The sequence below is a fragment of the Musa acuminata genome, chromosome BXJ2-10, assembly GCF_036884655.1.
Source record: "Musa acuminata AAA Group cultivar baxijiao chromosome BXJ2-10, Cavendish_Baxijiao_AAA, whole genome shotgun sequence".
Classification (NCBI taxonomy): Eukaryota; Viridiplantae; Streptophyta; class Magnoliopsida; order Zingiberales; family Musaceae; genus Musa; species Musa acuminata.
The window spans coordinates 26,884,211-26,903,570 of NC_088347.1; the positions used below are offsets into that span (position 1 = coordinate 26,884,211).

The window sequence follows — 19,360 nt, forward strand, 5'->3', positions numbered from 1 at the left end:
TCTCTCGATCATGGTGGCCTGTACGACGTTGGGTGCTCGAGACAAATCAAATCCTCTCTCTTTCGATATCATTGCTCTCCCTTGCATACTGTTTAATGATGAATCTATCTACTCACAGATCCATTAGCCTCTGGTAGTCGATCTTCTCCCTCGAGTCCGAACATATTTTCTTCTTCGGAACGTGGTTCATATATCATCCACATGATTCCTCTCCCACCTCCATCACAGAATCATTCTCCACCAAGGAGTGTGGAACAGTGGAAGAACACATGCACCTCGGTTACATCTTATTCCGAGCGCAGATGGTAAGAAGTTGATCGAAAGAATCGATACCTCGACTCTGCTGTCAGGCTTTCAATCACATCAGCGAGAGCTAAAGAGAAGCAGTCATTTAACTCAGATAAAGCCACGACTAACCATTTTTACAGTTGAAATGGAAATAAAGAGCAGGACGTAGCCATCGACAGCCATGGAGTCGAACCATCTCAATTACAAGTGGCAGGATACGAGTTGGAGGAGGCCTTTGGGGAGGTCACCGGAAACAGCGGCAGCAGCCGCGGTGGCTGGCCGTCTCTCCTCGCTGTCCTCGGCGACGGATGAAGGTAAAATCCCTTCTCGGCGATCGCCCGGTCCTCGGCCCACTTGGCGGAGTCCGTGCCGCTGAGCGGCGGCCGCTCGAAGGGGTCCGGGATCAGAGGAGTGACAGGGCTCAGTGACAGGGAAGGGAAGTCCGGCGTGCTGGGCGAGGGAACCTCCGGCAGCTTGCGAGGAGAGAAGGCGGCGCCACCGACGGGGGAATTGGGGTTGGAGTCCAGCAAGGTCGGTATCAGGGGGCCGATCATCTTGAGGTTCTTGACTCTGCTTCGCCGCTCGTAGAGCTTGAAAGCGGCCTTCTTTGGGCCGGTGACCTTGGCGGCAGGAGCTACCGAGCTTCTCTCAGCTGTCGAGTTGGCGGCGGCGGTCTCGGCGGAGCCCGTGAGCATCTGGACCACTTGCTTGAACGAGGAAGCGTCGGCACGAACGAAGGTCGTCGGACACGGATTCGCTTCGCAGGCCCTCGGAATGGGCTGTGGAGTCAAAGGTGGTACAGCTGTTGGCGACGACGGAGGTGGTTTTGCTGCCGGTGCTCCTCCGTTGGTGCTACTGTAGTTGCTGCTACTCCTGGTGATCGCTGCGTCCCGTGGTTTTGGGTCGATTTCCATCGACGGAGGTGAACAGGGACAGGGACAAGGAAAAACAGTTACCGTAAAGAAGAGAGGGAGAGGGAACAAAGAGGGAGGGAGCGAAACAACAGAGCAGTTCGTCTGGGCAAGAGAAGGTTAACACAAGAAGAAGAAAAAGAAAAGGAGAACTCTGGGTCGGCTTCTTCTTTCCCAGAATAAAGTGATGGCGCAGCATGATATCATTCTTCTTGTTCTCTCTTATTTAGATTGGATCTTTTACTCTACCTCAATTACCCTTAGAGAAGAGCCAACTAATAGATTTCGAGAGAGAGACTACTTACAGATTTGGAGTTCTGTTGAGAGAGATTTCTAATTTTCTATCATCTTTGCTGAAGTGTTTCTAATGCTGCACTAAACAACAGAGGAAGTCATACAGCCTCTAAGATCATGTTTGGCTCTTTGGGAAGACGAATGAAGCGCATGGTTTCTTTCAACATCATGTTTCGACAGAGACAGAGAATTAATCACGTGAAAATGGCGCACATGCAAACACACGAGAGAGTTCATCAGCTGTTGCGTGATTTCTTATTGCAGCTTTTGTTGACGAAGCGAAGCAGGTCAGAGGTTGGTTGTCGGCGAGCAGAGCAATTGAGCTCTTTGGCAACCTTCTCTTCTTTCCTGCGGTGCTGTCTCTGTTCTTGTCGAGTTAGCAGCGCCACTGTCGTTTTCGCTGGCCATTTGCCAGTGACTTGAGCTGAACCTAATTGTGTTATTCTTTTGTGTTTTTGAGATATTCAACATTATTAATTAATTTAAATTAACTGAGACGATCACATTTGAGATTAATATTATTTTTTAATACAAAAAAAATAATTGATAAAGCATAAAATATAATATTCCGATTTAATCCACATCGAATTTACTGAACTATGACTCACATAACAGATTTGAAGTAAAGTTATCAATACGTAATATTTGTAGACGTCGCTTCGTATTGGGTGAACCGTAAATATCAACTTTGGGCCGAGGGTGGAGATGACTTAATCGTAACACGGTGGACAGGTCAGACCGACACTACAGAGGCCCAATAAGACCCGAACCCGTCGAAATTTAATTTAAACGGATCAAATATAGGTGGATATCCGAAAAAAAAGATCCGAATTGATTTGTTCGGCCCTATAAAAGACCCAAAACCCTCCTTCCCCGAAGGAACGTTATCCGGTGCGGTAAGGGGGGGCCGCGAAGAAGTGGGTGGAAAGGGAAGCACACGCGAGGAGGAAGGATGGGGCGGGGGACGGAGAAGATGCTGAAGGCGGCGAAGCAGTTCGCGGATACGCAGTACAAGAAGCTAACGGCTCGCTACGGCCAGCAGATGATCGACCTCCTCGAGCTCCCCATCCGCCTCGTCCTCTCGCCCTTCACCCTCGCCATCGACGTTGCGGGCTCCGCCCCTCGCGGCTTTGGCCTGCCTGAGCTCGCCTCCAAGATCTCCTTCTCCGCCATCTTTGTACGCGCTCCATTCGATTCTTTTGTTCTTGAACCCCATATTTGTTGAGACTTCTTGACGACAGGTCACTGGTTTCTTGAATTGGCTGGTTGTAGTTGGTCGCCACACTGGGGACATACGACATTGCCTTGGAATTGGGGAAGAAGGTGGTCTGCCAGCGGTAATTTTGGCCCTTGTTAGTTTAGGTTCTGGTTGTCATTTGCTAAGATTCATCGGTGAAACCTTACTGCTAGTTTAGTTCACCTCACCTTTCTTGTTCTGATCTTTTTGGCAAAGATTCATCGATGCAACAGTAATGCTATCTTGGATCACCTCGCCCTTCTTGTGATATTTTTTGGCAAAGATTCATCAGTGAAGCCCTACTGCTATCTTGGATCACGTTGCCTTTCTTGTTGTGATCTTATTGGCAAAGATTAATGGATGAAACCCTACTGCTATCTTGGAACACCTTTCTTGTTGTGATCTATCTTTAAAGTGAGGTCGAAAAGGTGCTTGTTTGAAACCAATTAAAGAATGCAATTGAATGGGTTTTATAATATTTGGTTCTGATATGATGGCACACTTTTGGTCAGACAAATTACAATGTTCATTTAAATCTTTTGCACCGGTAAATGATCACAGGTTCTTGCTTTCCTTCATTTCAGAAATTGCTCTACTTGCAATGGCTGGCAAGCTTTGAGATGTACTATGTGCAAGGGTACAGGCAAAGTGCACTATCAGGTGAAGAATTATAACCCCAGAAGGTAAGTAATGTCTCTTTTTCGTCATGTTTTTAATTTTGGAGATTATTGTTGGTGCTTTCATCCAGTACCTTGATAAGCAGTTTATTGCTGAAAAAAGGAATGTCATAGATTTTTGTATATACAGCTCCCAACGATGTGCTTCATCCATCTGCTTCATGCATTTCCATCTAATCTTAATCTCTAGGCTTGATCATTTTGAGTCGCATTACTAAGTTTTTCTGTGCTTGACTCTAGTTAAAACAAGATGTCCTCCATGCTTTGATGGATATGTAGATGACGCCACAAGGGTCAATTCAGCACCTTAATCCAACTAGTGGAATTTAGGGGTGGTTACTCATACTAGTGAATTTGACTTAGGACAGGCTTGATCCATCAGTGTTTTGTCGAATGTGTCCTTTAGGCTTCTTGTTTGTTCATTATTAGAAGCAGGAAATTAAACAGCTTCCCATTAAGCATCGTACTAGGCTAAATGATTTTCTGCATCATATGCATCCAAATTAGAAGCCCAAGTCCAACAAGCCCCATCACCGATGGAAGCATTACTTGACCAGGTGTTTGTAGTTTTACCACAAGGTCAACTAGCCAAGTTAATGTGCTGAATCCCTTACTGTGATGGAGTTATTGTGGCTTTATGATTACAGGTCAAGATTGAAATTTAACTTGTGTAACATGTTTTATCTATTTTATGCTTTATAGTTTATGCAACCAAAATCACAAAACTTGATGTTCTTCATACTTTAATTACCATAAACCTAGCAGCCAGCCGGAAAAAAGATTTGTTAACCTAGAGGATGGAAGTCTGAGCTCCATATGGTGAAGACCTGTTAAACCCTGGAATAAACAGATGTAAAATCGTCGTGGGTAATTCCACAATTATACAAAATAAATGTGATAGGTTATAATCTTGAGAACTTAAGGTGGATACTAGAAGTAGAAACCCCTGTTCTTCTTGAATCTACTTTTTGTATTTTTACTAATGGCACACTTTCACACCTTTGTTTGATGCTACTAGCTTTAGGCGCCTCTTTTTGGTTTTTCCCTCATGTTGCAATCATGCTTGATTGGCTGCAGATAATTGTGTACTGAGCTACCATTTAATCAAGTTTTAGATATGATTATTTATTCATTTATCTGTGTCACTGTTATAAGAATCTTTCATGGATTTATTGTTGTTGGAATCCTCTTATTTCCTAGTACAACTTTGTCTCACCTTTTTTTCACTTTGGACCATCCTAGTTTCTTTCACATAGCAGTTCCCAATTAATCTAACTTGCCTGATGCTGCTCTAATCATTATTTCTTGATTGGATATATTTTTATATAAATGAATCTTACTCTAGGTGTATCCTAAATTTGCATTTTGATATATAATCAGGACTATCAGGGACGATGAGGTGAGGATCGGCATTTGACAATTTCATGATGTTTATTAAATTTTAACTATTAATTAATGCTTGCAAGTGTATCAACTCAGGTTATTAATATGTGTCGCAGTAGTTGCATTATTCAAGTGAATTTAGTGGCTACTATATTCTCATTGCTTTGGGTATTCCATGAATTTGTATCTGGTCTGCTCAAGAGATGCATCGTAGTCTGTTTTCTAGATTCATGCATTCACCTCTTTAAATCATGTACGATGTTTATCTTCTTAGTGGATATGTGTCCATGTTGTTTAACACTTATCAAATTTCACATATTTATCTATATATGTATGTATGTATATGTATATGTATATGTATATACTGATTTTATTGTTTATCGTTTTTCCATGTTCTATTGTTTTTCTATAATTTTACATCAGGACATGTGTTGAAGTCTGATCCATATAGCCGACCCCAAGTGATTAAGATTTTACGGCTTTGTTGTCATTGTTGTTGTTGAAGCTCTTAGACACTCTCGTGGATACAATGTCTGTGTGCTTTTATAACTTTTCTTGTTTGTAGTGCTGCATGAGAATGGGGGCAACTAATGCAGTCCATGACTTATTACTAGATTATTAATATTTCAATTTAACAATTGAACCTGGTTAATTGGTATTTTGGATTTTTGAGCATTCTGTTGCAGTGGCGAGAGGGCAACAGCTGATTGTGTTGCAGAGGCCATCTTTGAGAACCGTGCTGAGTTGGTGCATCTTCCTGCTGCCATTAATCTTTCTGTACCGCTTCCCTCTAAAGATTGTCCAACCTGTGATGGGACAGTAAGATACGCCATACTCTGTCCATTCAATTATGAACCTAATTTGTTCTTTTTTATTATCTTTAAAGTTCAGTTGCCCTATGACGTAAGTAGGTCTAGTCAGTAGGCTGGTGCAGTCTAAATATAGGTCCATGTTACCTTTTACGAGCAAGTCTAATTGCATAGTTTTGATTAAAACCTAAGTTGCACCGGATAGGAACCCTTATATTTACTATGTATATCATTGGCCATGATACATATATTAGTGATTCTTTTGCTGGAACTTAATATCTTGATTTAATGCTACATGAAATTTCTTTTTCTATTTGTTCAAGAGATATCTTTTTCCTCTATTTTTAACCTAATAGAAAATAGGCTTTTCTGTTGATGGGTACTGTTAAAATGCTAGGTCACAGTTGAGAAGATGGATCATAAATATTAAAGTTCCATAATTGATTTTTGATAGTAGGTCTGATACTTCATCAATACCAGAAGAATACTAGCTCAAATCTTGTACTCAATTACATATATGGGAAAAGTAGATTCTACTTCTCTTGCAATCTGTTTGCATAAAAAGAAGCACATTTAGGAAAGTGGTCTTCTTCTACTATTGGTACGTCAAAACATTGGTGTTTTATGAAAGTATGACAGCATCATAATGTCATTTAATGTGATGTAGGGATTACGTACCTTTTATCAACATCTTATATTCCTTATGCGATTGTTTTCTTTGTGTTTGTGAGTTCATACTTCCTGGTGGATCTTAGTATCTAGGTTGAAATATCCTACATGCACCTCCTGTCCTGTTGTGCATGTTTTCCCAATCTAATGCATGCATGTACCTTTTTTTTTTTTTTCCCAACAAAGTTTTACAAAGATTATATAAGCCAATATTGTTCCCATGTCAGATAATTAGCATGATCCTTCCCCTTCGGATGCTTTTACTAACCTAATTCTGTTGTTGCTTATAAGCTCATTTATTCTTCCATGTTTGTTCTGTCAACTATAAGTTCTGCAGGTAAAGTTCTTTTAATTGTATGCATGCATATCGTACCTTGTAAGATTTTCTGTACTTATGTATTTAAAATTTTAAAATTATTTTAACTTTGAATCATGTTTTACCATTTGCACTTGTGTGGAAAGCTGATATATATGTTTGTGTGTGTGTATTGTCTGACACTTATCAGTTTTTCATGGTACACATTTGTTCATCTTGCTTGATGCCCAGGAATTATAACACTTTAGTTAGTTCATTTCAATATTAATTATACATCATTTGATTACATTTTTTAAAAATGCTTGAGGCATTGCCTATCATTTCCGCAGGGTGTAATGGGCTGCCCAGAGTGCAAACACAAGTTGCAAGTTAGGATCTCAGCAGATGAGGTGAGTAGAATTATGAATTGTCCTTTCGGGTTTGTTCTCTTAATATTTTGTCCCAATCTTCTGTTGTTCATTTATAAATCAGTATACAATCTTGCCTGCTTGGTGTCATAATTTGGCAGAAGCATGGTTATTCTGATCTTCTCATGCAATAGGATGACGTTACAAATTAGGAGTTCTAAATATCTAATCATAAATTAGTAGGAGTGATCAAGGAATTTTTTTTGACACATTCCAATCATCTGGTTGGTTGATTTGTTTTCTGCATCGAGAAGGTCTCAAATCTCAATATCCAGATATGATAGAAAAGGAAGCTAGAAAAGCTAGAAGAGTAACAGAAAGTACCTCCACACGGAGAAAACTATAAGAGAGTATTCTTTCTGAAGTTCCAGTAATCCACCATCTAATTCTTGGTAGTGAGTTTCACAGAATCTTGGATGTGGAAACCGGATGGGATGTTCACTTGAAAAAGTGAACTATTGTGATAATTTATGAAGGTGAAGTCATTAAGAAATTAAGAAGGATAGGGAGAGCAAAGTACTAGAAAGGGCCTAGAAAGATGTTTGTCCCTATGATGTCATTAACATACCTCAATATGCACACAATTTAATGTTTATCAAGATATAACTAGAAAGGTGTTTGTCCCTGTGCTGTCATCTTTCTCAACAGTGGACTACTGTTCTCTCATTCCATTTATCATCCATAAAATCTATATTTAGAATAGCTCAGTTAGGTACAGTTATTGGTTGATACTTGCAGCCTCTCAGAATTGATAGGCGATTGACTATTTGGATTGGCAAAACATCTCCTAGTTGAACTTTCAGTACTGAATCAGTTCATTTCCTTCATATGAGACTTTATTTTTTTGAAAATGACAACCAGGAGGGCACATATGCTCAATGATTGGCCTGTTGGAGTCAATATCTAATTCATATTTGAGATTGAAATACTTTCTTTAAGCCATTATGAGAATTCTTCTAATGAGGGATATTTCCCTTGTGTTAGAATATCCATGATTTTCTTGGATGTTAAATTATTCAGTTGTGTTAGAATATCCATTATGAGAGAATTCTTCTAGTGAGGGATGTTTTCCTTAGAATATCATTAAAGAAACATTTCCATGCTGTTTGCATGAATAGCCTCGTTCTAATTAAGATTTGTCATACAATTACATGTCACTGTATTGTTATATCTATTTGGTCAATGAGTATAGTTTTTTTCTTTTATCACATTATGTCAGTCGTGTAACATGCATCCTCACTGGTTCTTATCAGCATCACCTCTTAATTTTAATTCATTTTTTTTTTTTAGATTATGGAACCTCCATGGAAAGCATATAATGTTATGAGGAAGATGGACTACCCATATGAGGTAAGTAACATGGTACCTCTGATTCTTTCATATCTAAGGAGGAAAATGTCATCCAGACTCATTTTGGAACATGATTATTCTTGGCTAAATTTTGGAGTGGAACTTTGTTTTTTTATCTATCGGTCAGGTTACAGTAGGTGTTATATGTTTTTTTCTTTCTGAACTTACTTTTTATACTTTAACAATCTTTGAACAATGGTTATAATTTAGAACTGAAGTGATAACCTAGTTCCTATTCTATAATTTCTCCAATCTATGAGTGTAGGTCTGTGTTTTTAGCAGCTAAGTATAGCTCAATATTAATTCTACCACTTTTTCCACTGTAGTGTTACAACCTTCTTCCATATGCTTTTTACAACCTAGCTTATGTATAGTAGTTATGCCCATTGTGATCGTGATTTTCCTGGTTTCTAAATATAATCTAGATTTTTTTTTTCTTCCCTTTAGACAAGGCTATGAACCTTAACAAATGGGGATATAAAATACTTATGTTGGAGAGTCCAATATTTGAATTAAATTGTGACAATCTTGAATGGCAGTCAATCAGATTTTAACCTTTAAGATGGCTGATCTACTTCAAAGTTCAAACAGCACAAGAAGGCTGATGCAAGGCTAGGAAAGTGCATAAAGCAGTCAAGATCTATGATGTAGGACAAGCAACGGCAAATTATTTTTCTGATTATAGAAGAATAGAAAGAGAGAAGAGGAAGATAATAAACGAAAGGTAATAGGAAATTAAAGGGACAACTAACATACTTACTTTGGCTTAAGGAGAATAATCCTAAGATGATGGTCTTGCACCTCCGCACGTCTTACATGTGGACAATGAAATCATTCTGTTGGGAAAATAACTGTGGCCTCACACCACTCACAAGGCGGGAAAGAACTCAATTCATTGATTCATATTGATGCATTATAATCTTCTAGCCTCTTTTTATAGTTTTAAGTACAAAAATAAAAAGAAATGCAGAAATAAAAAAATTATAATCGCATCAAATCAAATATATGATATCCTCTTTCCTTTGAAGAAGGTGATATTTATAACTTAATTTGAAAAATAATCTTCCTCTCTTGATAATATTATTAATTGATAAACTTTCATCTTTATAAAGATGAATCTTTAAGATATTCAATCAAGATTTGTAATTTTCAATAATATGATTTTTTTCTATTTTTTTCCATATTTTCCTTTATTTTTTTCTCCTTGTTGAGTAAGTGTTGACATGTGACAATGTATTACGTATGCGAAATATTCCTTAACTAATCAAATTTATTTTATTGATAAATTAACTAAATTGCTGTTGCATCAATCTAGGCAGTGGTTTGCAGGCTAGAAAAACCCAGCAATTTCATTGATTGCATACATACATGTATGTAAGTGAAGATTTTAGATAACTCATGTATTATGCTAAATTTAGGCACTTTGGGTTCCACACAAGCAATATGCTTTGGTTTGGCTTTACCAAATATATAACCTTTAGCATGCTTAATGGTTTCTCAGAACATTGTTCATAGCATGAGGGACCCAAAGATTGCTGCCTTTTGGTTGATCACCATGCCTCAGATTATGGGAGGATTCAACTTTGATGAGGATGTTAAGCAGAAAATTTGGTGGTCTTACGAGGTTAGCTAATTTTCAATTCTCCATGCATGTTTCTTTTTCCAAGGATTGTGAGGCTTTTAATTTATACCAATTCATTTGTTTCTTCAAGTGCTAATTCTGCAATTTATATATTAATGAAGTTTTTTTATCAAGTACACTCTATATCAGTCCATCAATCGTTTCATCTCTTTTCTAGTGATCTCAGCATACTAGAAGCATGTGGATCTTGCTTGTGATGCTTGGTCTCAAGTATTCCAAACTTATAGAAGTGAACAATTCAAGCCTGATACGTTTTCTAGTGTGTTGAACATCACTTCAGCCGCAAATCATGTGTGCATATAACTATGCATCAAAGTCATTGTATTGCTGAAGTACATATTGCTATGTCATATCAAAGGGTTTATTTGTTCATTCTTTGAAAATCTACTACATCATTTAAACCATTTAACTGCCTGAGATCAGGTACCATATGCACCATAAACCATCCCCAAGTAAAACAATATAAGGATTTTAGTTCTGGGTATCGATATGATATTGGCCCTTGGGCAGATTGGAACAGATTAATTATTCCAAATAGTGGTCTAAGCAGCCACATATATAGTTGCATAAGCATTTGCTGTTATAAAACCCCATTGCATATGGCCTAATCCTCCATAGGTGATATTACTTCATATTTATAATATATGGTAGCATTCACCTGTGTTGGTACATATGCTGTCCTTGTAAATAAGAAAAACAACACCTCATATGGAGCCATATATTTTGCATATATACTTCGCGTTTGTCCTTGTTACAATTATTTCTACCATTATTAATATAAATTATGGTTCAAGATTATATAACTGTAGAATCCTTGCCCCCTAAACCTTATACCTATACCTTTATCGAACATAATCACTTAGGTGCATTACCTTGGGATCTAGGTGTAACATGTAAGGGATATTGTTTTGAAATTAAAGCAGTTATTTTAGACGGTTTGGGCTACATTTTGCTAGAACCTGTGCAATTTGGATAAAAAATTATGGGGAAACTTCAGAAACTTACATAGCAGATATCTTCATGTTGCAAATTCCAGGTAAAGGTGTCTCTCTCTTTTCCTCAGAAATATACCACCTGGATTTCAGGTTAAAACTTGCAAGCATATTATGCTTTGCTGATTTGCTTTCACAATTTTAACATAACTTCTAGTTTCGACCATGTATTTTATTCAGCTGCAATAACTGTTTTGTATTATGTTTCATATAATCTTGGCTTATCTTGAGCTCGTGAAAATATGATGATTTATGAATAATTTCAAGGAATCTATGCGGTATGATCAACTCCGGGACCTGGTTGCCGAGCGAAAACCTGGTTGGGAGCACCTTCAGAATGTGAGTAGCAATGTGATTTATTGATGTTATAGACATAAACTGGGTCCATAATTGATATCAATTTGATATATATATATATATATATATATATATATATATATATATTCCATTACATTGTAGTATGAGGATACCGTGAATTTATTATATTATGGTTCTGTTTAAATGTAATCATACAGATACCTGAAATTCTGCAGGTGAAAAGGTACAATTTAACCATGAAAGAATGTATATACTATATAGTTTTCTGTTCTAGATTTGGGGTCTCTTGAATTTTAGAATGCCTATTATTCCATTGGATATATGCAGTTGCAACTTGGAGCATGGTTGATGCATTAAAAAGTTAATCCCATTTTAATGGAAGAGTATGATTCAAAATATTAAAAATAATTGCTTTTCTATTTCTTCGTTTTTGAATGAAAAATACTCTTTGAATTCTTGCATAGATGGCTAAAATTATGTTGCCATAGGGGCAATATTAAAATAAGTCACAAGCGAACACATCTCATTGGCGAAACCGCAATGCCTTGGTAAGTTCTTATGTAAATATCGGTCGTTGCCATCTGTCTCTTTGTAGATTTTTACAGAAACATTATGGCTTGTGTTGTTGACTTTTTGTGGGCTGCAAGTTGGCTTTCTTTTTTTCACTTTATTGATGAATCATATATATATATATATATATATATATATATATATATATATATATTAAATCTTACATCTCAATTTAGTCATCAGCTTGCTTGTCCAGATTGTCATATGTTCACTATTATTCATAATGGTTGGTTAAACAATGTATTTTTGAGGTTATGATTCTGAAGAAAAATACAACAACAATGACAAAACCATAAGTCCCAACTATTTGGGGTTAGTTATATGGATCTTTTTCCGTAAGTCCTAACTATTCTTAAGAAACATAAACTTGTGATTTGGTGGTATGACAGTATTCTAAATCTTTGTTTCTGATCTTAGGCCCTTATCTCGGTGGATCCTGTCCGTGCAAGGGATGATCCGGTAATTGTTAAAAATATTCCATATTACAAAGCAAAGAAAGCACTAGAGGCAGAAGTATTGAATCTTGATGTCCCACCTAGACCTCAGAATTGGGGGGTAAGAACCAATATCACGTTCATTTATGTCATGTTTGTGCTATTTCTTTGAAGACAAGAAGCAAATTAAACATAGCTGTGTGCAAATTATATAGCATGTGGGACCTATTTCAGTTAGAAACATTACTGATTTTGGGGTTTTTTATTTCAAAAATCAACACATGTCATCCTAGGGAAGAACCTTCTTTTTATCATGCACTATACAAAAAAAATTCTAGTCCTTAAACTTTTCTTGATTTGTATTGACTGCAGATTCACATTAACCTACTGTTGACTAGATTTGATATAATATATATTTCATGGTAGGTAAACATTTTATATATGAAACTGAAATTGAAATTCAAGGAGCAGGGCTGTATGGACCAGCTTCTTTAGTCGTATGCTTCTGTTTCCGCTTTGTTCTAGAAATAATGTTGTTTCAGCTTCTTCACTTCATTTCTTCAAATCTTTCCATGGAGTTCTGTTTCTGCTTCTTTGTCATTCTATATAATGCCGGAATGCTTGTTGAGGAGGCATTAGTTTACCTGATTGCAAACGATGTAAGAGTCCATGTTTCTTTCCTTTTTGTTTTCTATTGCTAGGATTTGATGTATGTACGTCACATAATCCATCTTCATGTGCATTATGTCAGTGATGCATTTCTCATAGGAGCAAGGAGGAAGTTCCTAAAGCTGCTATTCATGATAAAGTCATCGATGAACTAACACATGCTAATGATTGATTGTCAGATTGATCATGTTACCTGACTGATAAGAATTTCTGCAGGAGATAGATCTACCACTTAAGGCATCTTCATGGACTGAGGAGGAGCTTAAAGATCCAGCGAAAGTACTAGAGATGACGTCTCTACTTACTGCCCAAAGAGAAATAGCAGACAACATATTGGATGCACAATGGGAAGCAAAATGGCGCCAAGATAAGGTATGCTCTAATCCAGGTTTACCTTTGTTTAAGGATATTGTACTACATCTTTTTTGGTTACCTTCAATTCAAGATAGAGAAGTCACAAGTGAACTAGAACTTTCACGGGACAAAGATTCTGTAGATTTCGATGTGAATCATAACTTAATGATCTGATAAGTTAAGCACTATTCCCATTTTCTGTTTTTTCTCTGTGGGTCGTTTTTTTGGGTATAATTAATGAGGGGGAGGGGTGAGAGTTGTGCAGTAAAGCTATGCTGCAATGATGCCAATGTGTCCTCTCTCACTTAGTTTATAAAAAGATGACTTCATCTTTTCCCCAGTGAAAGATCTATATGAGCTTTTCGGTCTAGAGTTCCTTATCTCAATGATGCTTCTCCTAGTCAAAGTTGATTTTGACTTATAACCAAATTCACAAAATAAATTATAGATGCAGTTGTTATGTTCACTAGTTAAGGAGATTAATGCATTAACTCAGTGATCACTAACTCTCATCTTTTTTTATCATTCTAGCATGTTTTGGGGTACATGTTGTTCAATAGTACACTTGATATCAACTTTACTTCCTGGATATCTGTACCTTATAGGAAAATTAGAGAGGCGTTCTTTAGGTTCTAATATCTTTTTTCTTTCTCTATTTGTCCATTTCTCGGCATGAAAGTTCATTTCACACATGATTAGAGTTGCTCATTCAGGAAAGTCTAGTCTTATGTTTATCTAGAAGCTGCATTTTTTTTTTCTAAAATTTTACTCCTTCCATATAATATTACATAACCATCCATATTAGGTGCTCACTGTGGGACTTGAACGTTAGTGTATTTAATTGAAAATACAATGCGCTAACCACTTAGTTGTCCCTAGAGAGATGAGACAGCTAATTCATTAATGTACATATGCTGTATATGTATATACATTAATGGGTTCATCTTGGTTTGACAGTAGCTGCTTCTTAAGTTTTGCCTGTCTGACAGATGAATTCAGATGGTCCTGTTCCCTTCTTTTCTAACCCCTCCTCCCTCACCGTGTACATAAATCATATATGATATATATGTGAATCTAATCTCCCTTGATACAAATAAGTTAGGTACTAAACGGTGAGCTTACATTCATTTTATTCGGTGCCCTTTCAGCTAAATGATCTATTGAAAGAAAAGTTACAACCATATTTAAGGAGTGTCGACAAAGCTGGTCTTCCCCAGTCTATAGTCACACGATCACATGACCAAGGAAACAAGGTTAGTCTATGTTTTTATTTTTGACCAAAGAAGCACCTTTATGTTTTGGACATATCATTGTCTATCTGCAGTCCATCTGTACTACTAATTCTTCTTGGTTTTCTTTTTCTGTAAGTCCTGCTTTCATGTATATTTTGAGAATTCTAAATGCCTGCTTGGTATCATGTTAAATTTTGGTTCTTGTTATCAAAGTTGGATGTTGTATCATAGATCTTAGTGGGGAAAATAATGTCTTCAGTTGTACTATTAGTTGTCTGAAGTTTTGGTTGTCTATTTTATAAGCATGCCCATCTGGAGCTTTCTTTTTGTAATGAGAGTTTCACAAGAAATGAGACATTTAGTTCAATATACTTTCTAGGAAAGTGGTGTAATAATGAGCTATATATTCATCATGATTGTGCCTTCATGTTACAGAAGACTATTTAGTTCAATATACTTTCTAGGAAAGTGGTGTAATAATGAGCTATATATTTATCATGATTGTGCCTTCATGTTACAGAAGACTATTTAGTTCAATATACTTTCTAGGAAATTGGTGTAATAATGAGCTATATATTCATGCTGCTGCCTCAGCATGAATGAGGCAAATTGCATAGACCATCGATAACTGTTAAATTAACTAACTTGTAACTGCTTAATGAATGAGGTATTAAATCTATTACTGTGGTGACCCATAATATTTAATTGAAGTTCTTTAGATATAAAATAAATAATAGTATTGTTGGGTTGTAATTGTATGTAAAGGTTTGACACATTTATTGTCTTGCTAGTCTTTATACCCAGAGTGTACATGTTGGCTTGTTCCTAGTTGCTTTGTTTCGATCAATTTTACTACAATCTAGTTACCACTTGTCAGACTAGAGGCAGTTCTTGAGACATGGTACCACATTGGTAGCTTAGGCAACTTATGATCGTGAAATAATTTACTCGTAAGAAGCTTAATTGCTAATTACTTACTAGCAACTATTAGAGGAAAAAGAAAACTTCAAATCCATACAAAATGTTAGTTATTATTAGCATTCAACTTGAAAGGCCAAAATGCACATATACTGTTTCAATGTCTGGGATTCTATAGATATATGTGTTCTATATTTAAATTAATTGAATGCAGAACTGTCATGTCTTGGTTTCCAACAAAGATATGACAATGATTTTGTGCTTGTGGGATACTTGACGATGATAGGTAAATGGACCTAAATCTTCTGTTGATAAAAGTTTATCTCAGTTATATTTAATGCTTTTTTTTTTAATTTGAATAGAAAAAGCAGTACAACTGTGCTAGTGTTTGTATGTAAAGAACACTTGGTGTTCTTGATGTGTATCATATTTTTTGTTATCATTTTGATGGTTTATATAGGGAATATTTGATTTGTTTACCTTTTTCGCATTTTTTTTCCTAGTGTTTTTGAAATTTCGAAAATAGATAGTATGGTTCTTTTACTGGTGTATTGTTCCTTGAGTACAAAGTTTGATAAAGAAATTATGGATTAAGAAGCTTGCAATGTAGTTTTTAGTATTTACTATTTTAATGCATATCTCTTTCAATTCAGAAGACCACTCGAAGAAGATGGTTTTTCTTTTGATGGAAGCGGTTACATGGAAATTGGAGCTGTTGTATTTTTTGCTGTTCTGACCTTGAGTTCCATCTGTAAGAGCTTGGTAAGTTGTAGCTACTGAATTCGTAGTCGAAATCAGCTGTCGGTGTTAGGCAACGTTGACGACCACTCACAACAGAGCTGTAAGTTGTTGATTTTGGAGTCCTATGTCTCGCAACTTGATTTTGTGTTCTTCTCTTTTGTTCCATATGAATTTTCCCTCGATCGAATTATAATCTTGTTGTAAACAAGTGTGCGTCATTAGATTTATCTTGTACCCTGCAACTACGGTAACATTATGACATCAAGCATAACGTTACCTTTCTTTTTCTCTCCTGTATATATATACTCAAGACGGAATCGTGGATTGGACCCCGATCCGTGGAAAAGCCATTTGGACTGGACTTGAGCCTTTGAGGACCGTAGCATCTGCTCTTTGCAGGTGCTTACATTCCTCGAACCAACCACGAACGTGTCACTAGTGTTTTTATAGCTGAAGGGGTGCCCCGAATTGTCACTTGGAAGTGTGACACGATTGGATTCTCCTATCTTAAGGATCACGCTCGGTGATCTTTTATGCCCGGCCCGGCCCGGCCGCCTCCATTTTAGGCAAAGGAAACATTATCGGAGATACATCCGTCTGTTGTGATGCTCCACAAGAATCTTTTAGTGCAGGATTCAATTTTAGCCATTCAATGTATGGACAGCTGTGCAACCGAGGACGGGTTGGATAAGGGCTAAACCCTTGTAGCCAGGAGGAGCCATGTAGTTTTCTAAGTCTGGTTTCCGTAAGGTTAGATTAATTCCAATAACTTGTATGGGTCGGTCATAATAGTTCCGGTATGCAAAGGAATAAAAAAAGACAAGTCAGATTAATTCTAAGATCGGTGAGTTGTTGCTTGGAATGCTTGAAGATAGATAGATTGGATATTAATACACAAAAAGTCCTAGACTCACCATGTACCTTTTGTGTAAAAGCAAACAAACAAATAATAAATTTCTATTAGCTCTGAAGCAAAAGGTGGCATGATATAAATTTGTTTTTGAAGCAAAAGGGAGATTGGAAGCGAATCCTAGGAAGATTGGGTAACTAACTAATCCATTATTATATTATAGATAATCCTTCTCTTACTCCTAAAATAACTAGACAAGGATTCTCTTATCAATGTCACAGTCAAAACCAGAGAAGAAACCATTTATGAAGTTGGGAGGAACAACATAAGACTTTTTTCCTTGTACTTGCATCCACATGTGATACATGTACTTGCGTCCACATCATGCAAACGGCGACAAAGTTTGGATGGAAACTCCAAAGTCTAAACCCACAAATGAGGGCAAGTAAAATGACCATTGACCAACAACTTCAATACCACGCATGCGTCTCTCACGTCGGCACGGTATTCTGGAAATGACAAAAAAAAGTCTAAACACCAAACGACATCAATCAAGTTAATAATTCTGGCTGGGGGGTGGTTCAGATGACAACCAACAATAGGCAGAGCAACAAGACAAAGAGGATCGGCAGATTTCATCCGCCGAGTCAAATTAGAAGCGCACGTCCCAGCGCCATGGCCACCATTACTCCGAGGTACACTCTCGAAACGGCCGAACCCGATGCAGAGGAGGATGGCGGTGGACTTCCATGTGTCGACGGGGTCGGCGCCACCGCCGGTGGGGGTAGCCGATGGGACTTGTGGTGTCTGATAGCCAACACGACCACGATGAGCCTCTGGCCACGATTGCAGTGGCCGGCGGCGCCGCTGATGAAGTAGAAGGGGCCGGAGTGGTTAAACTTGAAGATGGTGTTGCCATCGGTGTAGCTTTGGATGGGGCTGGTCACGTTGCATGACTTGTAGGCAGTCTCCGTCACCACCAAAACAGAGTCTTTCCCTGGATTGTACTTGAACACTGCATGGTAAACCAAACACATCAAACACCGCCGACGAGTACACAGATTCATGGAAGACGGGAGATGTGAGAGTACTTACGGAGCGTGTCATTGACTTGGAACCGATTCCTCTCGGCCCAGCTGTTGTATTTCTCGTGATGGTGTTCCACCCATCCATGGCTTCCACCGACGTGGAACTCGTAAGCCCAGCCTGAGGAAACCAAACCCAGCACAACTCCCACCAAAACAATAGCTGTCGACGCCATCTGATCACCCCGGAGAAGATGAGACCACTCTGCAGAGAGGAAACGAAGGTCGAGAGGGGGAATATATAGAGAGAGGATGATGTTAACGTTGGGGAGGAAGAACGAGAGCAGGTGAGAGGACTAGGAGAGTGTGTGACGCGCAATGCACAGTAATTAGACGTTTCGGTTCGGGTTCATTGCACCCCGCGATTGCATGCATGATGACAGCCAAGCGATTAACCCTCTCTTTCCTATCTCGCCTCACCAAAAAGAGTTCTTTGCATTTCATTTTATTGTTGTTTATTTGTTAGGGATTGTCTTTTGACATGATAAAAATGTTTCACATGTTTCATACGATTTTACTTGGTAGCATAATTTGATGAGCAATTGATATATATATATATATATATATATGGAATTCGAGCTCATATTTTAAAGAATTTATTCACATATTTTTAATAATACATTACTTTTCATTGATTATTTTTTATTTCGATATATTTTAATTCTCATTTAACCATTAGTGTAAAAGAAACTTGCACGCTAGATGACAGCTTATAAATTCTGGAACTTTCTTTTCTTTCACTTAGCACCAAACAAGCATGTATTTATCATATATTATCCAATACTCGATCGCATCTGACCGATTCGGTGTTAGGTTAGATTAATATAAGTCGTATAAGGAGCATTAAGTGTTACTCTCCTAATCTGTAGATTGTGCCATCAGTAGCTTTATACGATCAAATCCGTATAGAAAGCATGCATAGTTCATGTTACATGTCTTAACTAATATAAATAAGGTCCGAGTCGAATCCATATTCGGGTTCGGTCGTTATCCTCGAGTCTAATCTAGATTGAGTCTCATATTGGGTCCTACCCAACGTGGGCCATACATTTGAGTTGGGCCCCTAATTTTTTGGAATTTTTCTATGGAAAGGTGCTCCATGTTTTCTTTTTTTTTATAAGACCTGTCTCTCCCTTCACCCTTACTCTAGTTTATCACTTGTTAGAAAAAAAATATTATTGATGTCTTGGATAATCCGATGTACTCCAAAATCA

The 19,360-nt window shown here is 37.5% G+C and overlaps 3 protein-coding genes across 4 annotated transcripts; 1 reads left to right on the forward strand and 2 right to left on the reverse strand.

Annotated features, from left to right (window-relative positions):
* Positions 1–374: 374 nt before the first annotated feature.
* LOC135624173 (VQ motif-containing protein 4-like) lies at positions 375–1,868 on the reverse strand. Its single transcript, XM_065127580.1, has one exon. The coding sequence runs from the start codon at positions 1,200–1,202 to the stop codon at positions 486–488; it is 717 nt and encodes a 238-aa protein (XP_064983652.1). The 5' UTR covers positions 1,203–1,868; the 3' UTR covers positions 375–485.
* Positions 1,869–2,379: 511 nt separating this feature from the next.
* On the forward strand, positions 2,380–16,493 carry LOC135624841 (uncharacterized). 2 transcript variants are annotated; one of them, XM_065128852.1, is made up of 12 exons: positions 2,380–2,670; positions 2,766–2,830; positions 3,315–3,413; positions 5,477–5,609; positions 6,914–6,973; positions 8,282–8,341; positions 9,843–9,965; positions 11,243–11,314; positions 12,281–12,418; positions 13,183–13,338; positions 14,469–14,573; positions 16,124–16,493. In XM_065128852.1, the coding sequence occupies exons 1-12, from the start codon at positions 2,446–2,448 to the stop codon at positions 16,154–16,156; spliced, it is 1,269 nt and encodes a 422-aa protein (XP_064984924.1). In that variant the 5' UTR covers positions 2,380–2,445; the 3' UTR covers positions 16,157–16,493. The 2 variants fall into 2 exon arrangements, with proteins under 2 accessions (XP_064984924.1, XP_064984925.1); XM_065128853.1 differs by having other exon boundaries at positions 16,127–16,493.
* An 886-nt stretch (positions 16,494–17,379) lies between these two features.
* On the reverse strand, positions 17,380–18,339 carry LOC135624843 (early nodulin-like protein 3). The gene is made up of 2 exons (XM_065128855.1): positions 18,157–18,339; positions 17,380–18,076 (listed from the first exon to the last, which is right to left on the reverse strand). The coding sequence occupies exons 1-2, from the start codon at positions 18,320–18,322 to the stop codon at positions 17,709–17,711; spliced, it is 534 nt and encodes a 177-aa protein (XP_064984927.1). The 5' UTR covers positions 18,323–18,339; the 3' UTR covers positions 17,380–17,708.
* Between the last annotated feature and the right edge of the window lie 1,021 nt (positions 18,340–19,360).

Excerpts from the sequence above, each read along its gene's own strand:
- LOC135624173 (XM_065127580.1), bottom strand. The coding sequence starts at position 1,202 with ATGGAAATCGACCCAAAACCACGGGACGCAGCGATCACCAGGAGTAGC.
- LOC135624841 (XM_065128852.1), top strand. The coding sequence starts at position 2,446 with ATGGGGCGGGGGACGGAGAAGATGCTGAAGGCGGCGAAGCAGTTCGCG. Across the intron at positions 9,966-11,242 it reads AAATTTGGTGGTCTTACGAG|GAATCTATGCGGTATGATCA; the intron begins GTTAGCTAATTT and ends AATAATTTCAAG. Across the intron at positions 13,339-14,468 it reads CAAAATGGCGCCAAGATAAG|CTAAATGATCTATTGAAAGA; the intron begins GTATGCTCTAAT and ends GTGCCCTTTCAG.
- LOC135624843 (XM_065128855.1), bottom strand. The coding sequence starts at position 18,322 with ATGGCGTCGACAGCTATTGTTTTGGTGGGAGTTGTGCTGGGTTTGGTT. Across the intron at positions 18,077-18,156 it reads CCAAGTCAATGACACGCTCC|TGTTCAAGTACAATCCAGGG; the intron begins GTAAGTACTCTC and ends TTTACCATGCAG.